Here is a 12877-nt window from a genome sequence, read left to right on the forward strand (position 1 = left end):
TGTTCACTGTGTTGGCTTTGTATCTCATTGTCTGTTCACTGTGTTTACTTTGTCTCTCATTGTCTGTTCAATGTGTTTACTTTGTCTCTCATTGTCTGTTCAATGTGTTGGCTTTGTCTCTCATTGTCTGATCACTGTGTTTACTTTGTCTCTCATTGTTCGCTGTGTTTACTTTGTCTCTCATTGCCTGTTCAATGTGTTTAATTTGTATCTCATTGTCTGTTCGCTGTGTTTCCTTTGTCTCTCATTGTTCGCTGTGTTTCCTTTGTATCTCATTGTCTGTTCGCTGTGTTTACTTTGTATCTCATTGTTCGCTGTGTTTACTTTGTCTCTCATTGTCTGTTCACTGTGTTTAATTTGTATCTCATTGTCTGTTCGCTGTGTTTACTTTGTCTCTCATTGTCTGTTCGCTGTGTTTACTTTGTCTCTCATTGTCTGTTCACTGTGTTTAATTTGTATCTCATTGTCTGTTGACTGTGTCCTTTGTATCTCATTGTCTGTTCACTGTGTTTACTTTGTCTCTCATTGTCTGTTCGCTGTGTTTACTTTGTCTCTCATTGTCTGTTCACTGTGTTTCCTTTGTCTCTCATTGTCTGTTCACTGTGTTTACTTTGTCTCTCATTGTCTGTTCACTGTGTTTACTTTGTCTCTCATTGTCTGTTCGCTGTGTTTACTTTGTCTCTCATTGTCTGTTCACTGTGTTTACTTTGTATCTCATTGTTCGCTGTGTTTACTTTGTCTCTCATTGCCTGTTCACTGTGTTTAATTTGTATCTCATTGTCTGTTGACTGTGTCCTTTGTATCTCATTGTCTGTTCGCTGTGTTTCCTTTGTATCTCATTGTCTGTTCGCTGTGTTTACTTTGTATCTCATTGTCTGTTCGCTGTGTTTCCTTTGTCTCTCATTGTCTGTTCGCTGTGTTTCCTTTGTCTCTCATTGTCTGTTCGCTGTGTTTACTTTGTATCTCATTGTCTGTTGACTGTGTCCTTTGTATCTCATTGTCTGTTCACTGTGTCCTTTGTATCTCATTGTCTGTTTACCGTGTTTCCTTTGTATCGCATTGTCTGTTCACCATGTTTCCTTTGTATCTCGTTATCTGTTTACTGTGTTTCCTTTGTATGTCATTGTCTGTTGGCTGTGTTTACTTTGTATCTCATTGCCTGTTCACCATATTGGTTTGCATCACATTATTCATTCACTGTGTTTTTCTCTTCGTTCATTCACTGTCTTCCTGTCTGTCTAATCATCGTTGAGATCCCGATAGATGATACAGCAAAATGAAGCAAGGTAAGGGGATCAGACCGTTCCTAATGTCCAGGTAACAGACCACAAGGGGTTTTAGTATCAAATCTCCTGAAGCCTCCCTGGAGAGGTGGGAAAGGAGAGACAGGGAGAGACAGTTGTGGCTGTGTAATGATGCTGTGCTATTTCTGTCAGCCGGTAATTTGTCAGCCTGTCTGAGAGGGGTGGGGTTAGGGGAAGGGGGAGGTGGAGGAGGGTTGGTTTTGAACTGTTGCCAATAGTCCAACAGCTGCCCGCTCTTTGCTGGACTCAATTTGTCTGTCTGGGTTTTACTGAAGCAAATTTGGAGTCAGTTGCTGGTTGGTTGTTGGGTTTTTGTGGTGTTGTTGTTGTTTTTTTAACCTCTTCTTCTGAAACATGAACCATGAGTCTACATCTGGTTGATAACGTTCGGGTCTTTTTTTTTCTTCTTTTTTTTTTCTTTTTTTTTTTTTAATACTTAATTGACAGTTTAAAGTTCAGCACCTTTTGTTTATTTTGCTTGATTATTTCTTTCCTTTTTTTTCAGACCTAGGGTAGCTTTTTAAGGCCTTACCATTGCATTATGTCTATGCATAAGTTAGGCTTCATTTTTTCTCTTTTTTTTTCTTTTTTCTTTTTTTTTTTTTTTTTAACCCTTTCAGCCCTTTAAGGTCTTCTGCTTGTGCAGTCCTCCCAGCCTGGCATGTTTTGGCCTGGCTGCATCAACGGGAAGGGGTGCTTCACTTCAGGCACAAATTTATAGCAGCCGCTCAACCAATAGCTACCGAACTTCACATAATTACTGAAATATAATTTTGACACAAAATTGCTGAAATCTCAAGACAAGAGATGCAATAGTTTACTTGTAACTTTGAATTAAAAACAGAAATAGTAAAATGTCAGCTTCTGGCCATTATGTTGTAGGTTGTGGGCTATCTTCTTGATTGAAATGGCAGCCACTTTTTCTATACTGGTTGCTAATTTCATCTCATTCTCTTTCCCAAGAAATATCGGATGAATTATAAGACAAACCGTCATTATATGGGTCGAATTTGCTGCAAGAGTCCGTCATGATTTCACTGAGCACATACTGCGCAGTAAGCCTTTGACATTTTACCATATTGATGCGGAAAACTGGATAAAAAACACACTAATCATTCGATTTTCAGAGCGAAACTTCACATACAAGTGAGGAAGGTAGTTAAGTTGGAGTTACTTCCCTCACATAGCAGTTTAACTCACTCAGTACGGCCAGTCCTCTCTTCTCCTCTATACATACCCCTCGGATGTCCTGTGGGTGTCTGAATGACCCAACCTTTAGCTTCCGTCGTCAGAATTGTGGTATTCTTTGTCAACATTCACCTCTTCAGTATAAGAGCCTTCCGCTTGCAATATTTTGATGATGGTAATTGGGGTGAAACGCTGTTAACGTCGTCTCTTTCGCCGTTCGTATGGAGAGAGTTAATGCATAATAATAAGCTTACGAACTGGTTTAAATAAACGGCTGAGAACGGTGATCAGCAGTGCACAGATCTCAGGCAGGCACAGGGTTAAATGAGTTAAATAGCATATGTGATTTGGTTGGTTTTCTGTTGTTCTTATTTTAGCAAAATGTGAAATAGCGCACCATCGTTACAACCACAACTCTCCCTCCGTGTCTCTGCTCTCCCCCCTCTACAAGGACGCTTCAGGAGATTTAATACTTAAAGCCTCTTGTGGTCTGTTACCTGGACTTTAGGATCAATCTGCTTCTTTTGACACCTCCTGGAAACTGAAACTCATAGAGATGCCCAGATCTCAGATATCACTTTTTTTTTTCTTTTTTTTTTTTCCTCAAAGTCGTGATAAATATATTACCCGTGTTAGGGATTGAAAAGATATTGTCACTGCGGCAATACCAAGTCTGAAAGATTTTTTTTTTTTTTCCATCATTGAAACACTGATATGTAACACCTTTTCAACCTGTAGCATTTTGTTACAGAAAATCACCCTGTTACGTTCTGGTATAGAAAGTCATCCTGTTACGTTCTGTTACAGAAAGTTACCCTGTTCCGTTACGTTACAGAAGTAACCATACTCAGTTCTGTTACAGAAAACTCAAAAACTAACTCATTCCATTCTGTTAAAGAAAAATGCACCAATGCATTCTGTTAAAACACACACACACACACACACACACCCTCCTAAAAACTGCACTGTTGCACTCTCTGTCACAGAAAATCATCTCATTGCATTCTGTCGCAAAATGAAGTCCCACTGCATTCTGCTCTGTAAAATCACATTGCATTCTGCTGTGTAAAATCAAATTGCATTCTGCTGTGAAAAATGCCCTAAAAACCACTCTATTGCATTACATTTGAAAATCTTCCTAAAGCACTCCTGTTGCAGTCTGTTGTGGAAAATCCCCTTAAAACCACCCCATTACATTCAGTTTCTGAAAATCCTTTAAACCCACCCCATTGCATTTTGTTACATAAGATATCAGTTAAAAACCACAAATTACATTCTGTTACGGGTAATCCCCTGAAAAATCACCGTGTTGCATTCTGTTACGGGAAATCCCCCTGGGGAAAAAAAACAACAAAAACACCCCCATTGCATTCTGTTACAGGAAAATCCCATGAAAAACCACCCTATTACATTCTGTTATGGGTAATCCCCCTGAAAAATACCACCATATTACATTCTGTTACAGGTAATCCCCCTGGAAAAAAAAACCCGCCCTATTGCATTGTTACACATAATCCCCCTTTAAAAAAAAAAAAAACCCACCCCATTACATTCTGTTTCACCGATGGCATTTTGTTATGGAGAGTGTTACATGTGTTACACTGTGTGTCACACTGTGTTACAAAAGCTAACAGTGTTCCATGTGTTAAACTGTGTTCAAGAAGCTGACAGTGTTCCATGTATTACACAGTGTTATAGAAGCTGACAGTGTTCCATGTATTACACAGTGTTACAGAAGCTGACAGTGTTCTGTGTTACAGAAGCTGACGGTGTTCCATGTGTTACACTGTGTTCCATGTGTTACACTGTGGTGTTGTGTTTCATGTGTTACACTGTTCCATGTGTTACTCTTTGGTGTTACAGAAGCTAACAATGTTCCATGTGTCACCATGTGTTACAGAAGCTGACAGTGTTCCATGTGTTACACTGTGTTATTCTGTAGTGTTACAGAAGCTGACAGTGTTCCATGTGTTACAGAAGCTGACAGTGTTCCATGTGTTACACTGTGTTATTCTGTAGTGTTACAGAAGCTGACAGTGTTCCATGTGTTACAGAAGCTGACAGTGTTCCATGTGTTACACTGTGTTATTCTGTGGTGTTACAGAAGCTGACAGTGTTCCATGTGTTACACTGTGTTATTCTGTGGTGTTACAGAAGCTGACAGTGTTCCATGAAGCCATGGACCAGGTGGACCAGCAGCTGACGTCAGCGGAGCGGGAGAAGGTGCAGTGGCAGGGTGTGGGCGACATCCTCATCAAGGAGCTGCAGCCGGAGATTGACCACACCAAGGTCTGTCCCTGCTTCATAACACATGCATGCACGCATGCAAACACTCATGAACGCACACGCACATGCACGTGCACTAACACACATACACAAATGTTGCACGCAGGCAAATGCATGCATGCATGAACTCACATACACACATGTGTGCACACTCACATGCACACACACACACACACATATGCACACGCGTGCATGTGCGTGCACACACACACACACGTGTACACATGCATGTGCGCACACACACACACACACACACACCTTTCATTTATAAAATCTGCAGTTCCATCTGCTTCCACCAGAAACTTTTTATATGATAATGACCTTGTGTTTGAAATAGTTCAGAGTTTAATTTGGAGCCCCATTGGGCCTTTGTTGTAATTTAGCTAGTTGAGTAGTTTGTTTTTTTTGGGGGGGGGTTGTTTGTTTTGTTTTTTGGGGTTTTTTTTGTTTTGTTTTTTTGTCTATATTCTTTTTTATGCTAATTGAGGAGAGAGGAATAGGGAAAGTAGTGATGATTCAAGGCATGGGGGGCGGGGTGGGGGGGGGAGGTGACAGATTTTTGTCTAAAATCACAATTGTGGAGAGACGTGAAACAAAAGAATGAACACACACACACACATGCATACACTCCTTGCAAACAGTTATTATAATGGAAGAGACAATAGCAAGACCACCTCAGACCCAGTACTCTGGTCCATGTGGCAAAAACATGTAAACATTCAAAGTGACTATCTCTTACTCTTGTGTTTTGAATCAGCCTTGGGAATCTTGAGAAAAGGAGGAAAACAGTTCATAAAATGACTACCACTATTCGTATCATTCATGCATGGTCGTCTCTTGAGAACTAAGGATGATAATGCATTGTACCATCATCAGCAGACATGTCTTTGGTCAGAGACCAAGTTCTAAACCCTTTTACGAACACAGTCATTTGCACAACAGGCTGCCTACATGGATAGAGCCGACTGAGAACTGCCATTGGGCGCTCATCATTCGTTTCCTGTGTCAGGGACAGACACAGCTCTGTTTTGCTATTCTCAAGCAGAGCTCTGCAAGATGCTGGCAGTGGCCTTCCTCGAATGTCTTCAGTGCAGTTCTGGATTGGCCGTGCCAGCCACTTCTGTTCATATCTTGAAAATGAAAATGAAACATAGAGAATGAAGGCTTGTCCCAATCTGCATGCAGGTTAATGTTCAGTTTGCTGGGAGAGTTTTAATCTCAGGTTTTCTTATGGGGTTGTTGATTCTTTTGACTCACTTGTGTAAACAAAGTGAGTCTATGTTTTAACCCGGTGTTCGGTTGTCTGTGTGTGTGTGTCCATGTGTCCGTGTGTCTGTGTGTCCGTGGTAAACTTTAACATTGACATTTTCTCTGCAAATACTTTGTCAGTTGACACCAAATTTGGCATAAAAATAGGAAAAATTCAGTTCTTTCCAGTCATCTTGTTTAAAACAATATTGCACCTCTGGGATGGGCACAAAAAAATTTAAAAAAAGAAGCCTAATTATATGCAAACTGCATTTACTGTTATATTTATATTTTTTGTATTCTCTAAACTTGGCACTTTGACCTCTTATTCTGACACAACAACAAGAGGAGTCATTATTATCATTTTTTGTTCAAACAGGAACTTCTTTTGCTCAGCATGGAATTTTTATTTATTTTGCAAACGTTTTGGTGCAGATAGTAAAAAAAAAGGAAATTACTCTGTAATTAATGCTAGGGGACTTAATTTATCACAAGTGAGTCTTGAAGGCCTTGCCTCTCTTGTTTTTTGTTGCTTTTGTTTTGTTTCTTTGCTGAACTTTTTTCCTTTTTTTTTCTTTTTCAGGGTTTCCAGGTGCGGTACGCCCCTGTGCAAGGGGAGATAGACAACATCAACGAGCAAGCTAACCACCTACAGGCAGCTGATGTCATTTTGTCTCACGTCAACGTCAGACGATTAGAAGATTTTAACACAAGGTCAGTGTGGCTCTGTCATCATTGTGTGTTTGTGTATGTGTGAATGTGCAAGTGTGTGTGTGTGTTGGGGGTGGGGGGGGGGGGGGTCACAATTTACAATAAAAGTTTAACACAGCAATATCAAGAGGTGAAATCTTTGTGGTTAACGTGCGAGTCCTAGTGTACAACAACAAAACAAATTGTCTTTCTTACTGTTAATCATAATTTTGACTGAATTCCAAATAGAGAGTGAAGACCATACAAATAATTAATGAAGACCATTTCGTTGGTCAAGAACAATGCAGCCCTTTGAGAAAGACTTCCAAATAATTAATGAAGACCATTTCAATGGTCAAAAACTAGGCAACTAGTTCTTTGAGAAAGACTTCCAAATAATTAATGAAGACCATTTCATTGGTCAAAAACAAGGCAGTCCTTTCAGAAAGACTTCCAGATAATTAATGAAGACCATTTCGTTGGTCAAAAACAATGCAGTCCTTTGAGAAAGACTTCCAGATAATTAATGAAGACCATTTCGTTGGTCAAAAACAAGGCAGTCCTTTCAGAAAGACTTTCAGATAATTAATGAAGACCATTTCAGTGGTCAAAGACAATGCAGTCCTTTGAGAAAGACTTCCAAATGATTAATGAAGACCATTCTCCTAACCTGTAATATCAAGTTGCGTCACAGCCTTCACTGATCATCATACTCATCAGTGGCAGTCAAGGGGTTAAAAAGAAGATGAAAAAGTGTGTGTGTCTTTGTGTGTGTGTGTGTGTGTGAATGTGAATGTTTGTGTGTGTGTGTCTGTAATTGCAAAGTTGCTTGACCTCATTTTGTTGGTCTGCTTTTCTCCCCCTTCATTCTGTTTGTGATGCATTTTTAATGGGGCACTTTAATGCGCTAAAAGCTCCCTCCACAGCCAGACAATAGCACTGTGTGTTTGTGTGTGTGCGTGTAGGTGTGTGTGTGTGTGTTTGTGCGTGTGTGTGTGTTGTTGTTTTTTTTTTGCTTTTGTGTGTACATGCGTGTGTGTGAGCGCATGCATGTGTGTGTGTGTGTGTGTGTGTACATGTACGATTGTGTACGTGTATGTTTGTGTGTGTGCCTGCATGTGTGTGTGTATGTGTGTGTGTGTGTGTGTGTACATGTGTGTTGATATGTGTGTGTGTGTGTGTCACAGGTGGAAGACCTTACAGATCTCTATAGAAGACAGACTGAAGCAGCTTCAGGATGCTCTGCGTGCCTTCGGTCCCAACTCCCAACATTTCCTCTCAGGTGAACTCTGCCTTTCCTTTTCTCCGCCTGTCTGCTGCACACTGCTCAACCACACGCACACATGCACATACACACACACACACACACACACACACACACACACATGTACACACACACACACAACATAACACATTCACTGTCTCTGTCTCTGTCTCTCTCTCTGTGTCTCTCTCTCTCTCTTTCCCTCCCACACACACAAGCTTGCTCACAAACACACACACACAAAAACACACACACACACGCTCTCTCTCTCACTCACACAAACACACACAGACACACACACACAAGAAGAAAAAAAAATATGCACACAGAGAAGGACACACACACACACACACACACACACACACACACACACAGACACACACACACACACACACACACAAGAAGAAAAAAAACATGCACACAAAGAAGGACACACACACATGCAAACATGCCAGGATATATATATGCATGCAGACATCTGTGCACACAAACGCATTTGCAGATATGTATGCACACATGCAGAGAAGCACACACACACACACACACACACACACACACACACAATAACCAGTAACAAGACCCCCCCCCCCCCCCAAACCCCAGGAGGAAGCACTGCAATTAATTGTCCTGCATTCAACCAGGTAGACTATTGACCTTCTCCAATACATCACACCATCAAGCAGTTGAACATGTATTGGTGAATGCATTGCCGGTGTAATATCCCAAATCAACCCCCCCCCCCCCCCCCCAACACCACTTCAGTGAAGTGAAGTGCTTCAGTACACATCCCCATCCCCCAACCCCATGTTGTTTTGTTTCCCCCATCACTTGTACTTGAATACCTGTCACAAAACCCCTGTAAAGACGTGTCCAGATCCGAAAGGGTTCCTCAGGGGACGTGTCAAGATCCTAAAGGTGTGCCAAGATCCTAAAGGGTTCTTCAGAGGATGTGTCAAGATCTTAAAGGGTTCCTCTGGTGACATGTCAAGATTCTAAAGGGTTCCTCAGGGGACGTGTCAAGATCCTAAAGGTGTGTCAAAATCCCAAAGGGTTCCTCAGGGGATGTGTCAAGATCCTAAAGGGTTCCTCAGGGGACATGTCAAGATCCTAAAGGGTTCCTCAGGGGACGTGTCAAGATCCTAAAGGGTTCCTCAGTGGACGTGTCAAGATCTTAAAGGTGTGTCAAGATCGTAAAGGGTTCCTCAGGGGACGTGTCAAGATCCTAAAGGTGTGTCAAAATCCTAAAGGGTTCCTCAGTGGACGTGTCAAGATCCTAAAGGTGTGTCAAGATCCTAAAGGGTTCCTCAGGGGACGTGTCAAGATCCTAAAGGGTTCCTCAGGGGACGTGTCAAGATCCTAAAGGGATCCTCAGGGGACATGTCAAGATCCTTAAGATGTGTCAAGATCCTAAAGGGTTCCCTCAGAGGAAGTTGTCGAAATCCTAAAGGGTTCTTCAGGGAACGTGTCAAGATCCTAAAGGGGTGTCAAGATCCTAAAGGGTTCCCTCAGAGGAAGTTGTCGAAATCCTAAAGGGTTCTTCAGGGAACATGTCAAGATCCAAAAGGGTTCCTCAGGGGACATGTCAAGATCCTTCATAAAGGGTTCCTCAGGGGACGTGTCAAGATCCTAAAGGGTTCCTCAGGGGACGTGTCAAGATCCTAAAGGGTTCCTCAGGGGACATGTCAAGATCCTAAAGGGTTCCTCAGGGGACGTGTCAAGATCCTAAAGGGTTCCTCAGGGGACGTGTCAAGATCCTAAAGGGTTCCTCAGAGAATTACAGGAAGTGGTTTCTGAAGTATCCCGTGGGGAACCTACAGAAGGGGGAGCAATGTCAGATGTAACACCGGTTTGTGCCAGCGTATTAAACACTGCAGCGTTAATCACTGAGCCTGTCACTGGGCTGTTAGGGGTATGATGGATGAACAGTGTGCGCACCAGCACCTGCTATGCATGTGTGTGTGTGTGTGTATGTGTGTGTGTTTGTATGAGTGTGTGAGTGTTTTGTATTGGATATAGTTGATTCATTCAGATGAGATGATAAACAGAGGTTCTGTGTGCAGTCTGTGCATGCATAGCACATGTAAAAAGAACGTTCGGCAGCAAAAGGGTTGTCCCCTGGCTAAATTCTGAAGAAAACCCCACTTCAATAGGATAACAAAAACATGTACAGTCAGTGGGGAAAAACAAAAACCATGGGTGGTGCTCTCACTGTAGCAGTTCACCATCCCCAGGAAAACCAAGTGAAATTTCACACAGAGAAATTAATTGTGATATAAGAGTAATACAAATACAATATAATCACTGGTTTAATGTCTTCTCAATACAAGTGATATTACAAAGCAAAAGGTAATGGTAGTGTGTGTGTGTGTGTGTGTGTATGTCTGTCGGTGAGTGTGACTGTATAGTAGCAGTCTTATTGTCTGTCTTCTCGATGGGCGCAATAGCCGAGTGGTTAAAGCGTTGGACTGTCAATCTGAGGGTCCCGGGTTCGAATCACGGTGACGGCGCCTGGTGGGTAAAGGGTGGAGATTTTTACAATCTCCCAGGTCAACATATGTGTAGACCTGCTAGTGCCTGAACCCCCTTCATGTGTATATGCAAGCAGAAGATCAAATACGCACGTTAAAGATCCTGTAATCCATTTCAGTGTTTGGTGGGTTATGAAAACAAGAACATACCCAGCATGCACACCCCCGAAAACGGAGTATGGCTGCCTACATGGCGGGGTAAAAACGGCCATACACGTAAAAGCTCACTCGTGTGCATACGAGTGAACACAGAAGAAGAAGAAGAAGAAGTCTGTCTTCTCAAAGTGATATCAGGTGTGTCAGTGTGTGTTGGCAATTTGATATCTATTCATACAAGTGACAGTTGAGGGCAAAAGGTAGCTCAGTTTTGATGGTGGAATGTGCAGTTGTTTGTATCTGTGTGTGTGTGTGTGTGTGTGTGTGTTTCTTTTGTGGATACAGTGGTTTATTTGACAACAACTTTAACTACAGATGATGTGTGTGTGTGTGTGTGTGCAGTTTCTGTGGACAGCCCATGGGAGCGAGCGGTGGCTGGAAACAAAGTGCCTTACTACATCAAGTGAGAGCTCTTCACCTTGTTCTCTCTGTCTTGTCTGTTCCCCTCTCTTCTTCCTCGTCCTCCCTCCCTCTCTTTCTCCTCAACCCCCCTCTCTTTCTCTTTCCAACCACTGCTGTCTCTCTCTCTCTCTCTCACTGTGTTTCCCTCTCTCCCTTTCCTCACTCTCCCTCTCCTGCCAGTCTTTCTGTCTGCCTCTCCTTTCCTCTTTCTCTCCTCCCTTCCCCCCCTCTCTCTCTCTCTCTTACTCTCTCTCCCTCTCTCTCTGTCCCTCTCCACCCTCTCTTTTCATCCATGCACTGTGTCATTCAGTGAAGATGACAGTGTCTGGACCAGATTGACTGTCATATGGTGATGGGGTGAGGGTACAGGGGTGCATGGGGGGGGGGGGGTGGTGCTTGGGGGGGGGGGGGGGGGGAGGGGGTAGAGAAAATAGCTGTCTTGGCCTAGGGAGGTAGACAGAAGGACTGACTGTCATATGGTGATGGGGTGTGGGAACAGCGGAGCATGGGGGGTGGGGGGGGTAGAGAAAATAGTTGTCTTCAGCTTGTGGAGGTGGACAGAACTGACTGTCATATGGTGAGGGGGAGGGTTGGGGGGGGGTAGAGAAAATAGCTGTATTCAGCTTGTGGAGGTGGACAGGACTGACTGTCATATGGTGAGGGGGGGGGGGGGGGGTTAGAGAAAATAGCTGTATTCAGCTTGTGGAGGTGGACAGGACTGACTGTCATATGGTGAGGGGGGTGAGGGTGAGGGGGGAGGGGGGTTAGAGAAAATAGCTGTCTTCAGCTTGTGGAGGTGGACAGGACTGACTGTCATATGGTGATGGGGGGGGGGGGTTAGAGAAAACAGCTGTCTTCAGCCTTGTGAGGTGGACAGGAGGACATATGGTGATGGGGGAGGATAGGGGGGGGGGGAGGGTTAGAGAAAATAGCTGTCTTCAGCCTGGGGAGATGGACAGAAGGACTGATGGCACTGATCTGTCGGAGATGTCTGCATCCTGGTTGCTGCAAGTGGCAGTGATGGAATATTCAGGAACAGTAAAGCTGCCTAAAGGCTCAGAAACTAGCGTCTTTTTTGTTTGGTTGGTTTGGTTTGGTTCTGTTTGTTGTTGTTTGTTAATCAGTTTGTGTGACCTTGGGTATCCAAAAATAAAAACCAAAGAAAAATGTATGTTTGCATTTCTGTGTAATTGGGCATTGAGATGTTGTTTGTTGTTTTTTTTCTTTGTGTATGTGTGTGTTATCATGTGTGTGCATGTCTGTGTCTCTGTGTGCGTGTGGTGTCAGTGTAGTGTTAGATAGGTACCTACCCCCTCCCTCCTGGGATAGTCATCTCCGTTGGCTATATTGCTTCAAAAAAAAAAAAACTCAATCTGAAATTCTGTGTTCATCATTCCATCTGTTGTTTCTTCTCTCTTTGTTTCTATAGGTTTATTTCTTTTCATTTCTTTTTGTGCTTTCTTTCTTGCTAACTTTCTGTGTTGGTGATCAGTCCTTTGGGGTTTTTTTTCCTTCTGGCCTCTCACATTCTCTCTCTCTCTCTCTCTCTCTCTCTCTCTCTCTCTGGGTCTTAGGGGGTGGATAATTGGACAGCTTTAGGATGCTTTTTCTTTTGTGTGTGTGTGTGGGATGAGAAAATCAGATACTTACTGGATTTTTTTTTTCTTTAATTACTGTAAATGCGTTTTTATATTGTTTTGAACTGTGTAAAAATGATGTAATGCTTTTCAGACATTTTGTTGTTGTTGTTGTTTTTTGTTGTTGTTGTTGTTTTTTTAATCCTGTAACAAGGAATGTGGGGGAAGGGCCCA

At 42.7% G+C, this 12877-nt stretch overlaps 1 protein-coding gene across 11 annotated transcripts in view; it reads left to right on the forward strand.

Moving 5' to 3' along the window:
- LOC143297920 (dystrophin-like) overlaps positions 1-12877 on the forward strand; it is a 477394-nt gene that overhangs the window by 438412 nt on the left and 26105 nt on the right. For all 11 annotated transcript variants that reach the window (XM_076610493.1, XM_076610497.1, XM_076610494.1 and 8 more), the window contains 4 exons: positions 4647-4781; positions 6610-6740; positions 7904-7998; positions 11007-11067. In XM_076610493.1, the coding sequence (XP_076466608.1) occupies positions 4647-4781; positions 6610-6740; positions 7904-7998; positions 11007-11067 (422 nt within the window). The remainder of the gene's footprint in view (positions 1-4646; positions 4782-6609; positions 6741-7903; positions 7999-11006; positions 11068-12877) is intronic.

This window comes from Babylonia areolata, chromosome 23, assembly GCF_041734735.1.
Source record: "Babylonia areolata isolate BAREFJ2019XMU chromosome 23, ASM4173473v1, whole genome shotgun sequence".
Classification (NCBI taxonomy): Eukaryota; Metazoa; Mollusca; class Gastropoda; order Neogastropoda; family Buccinidae; genus Babylonia; species Babylonia areolata.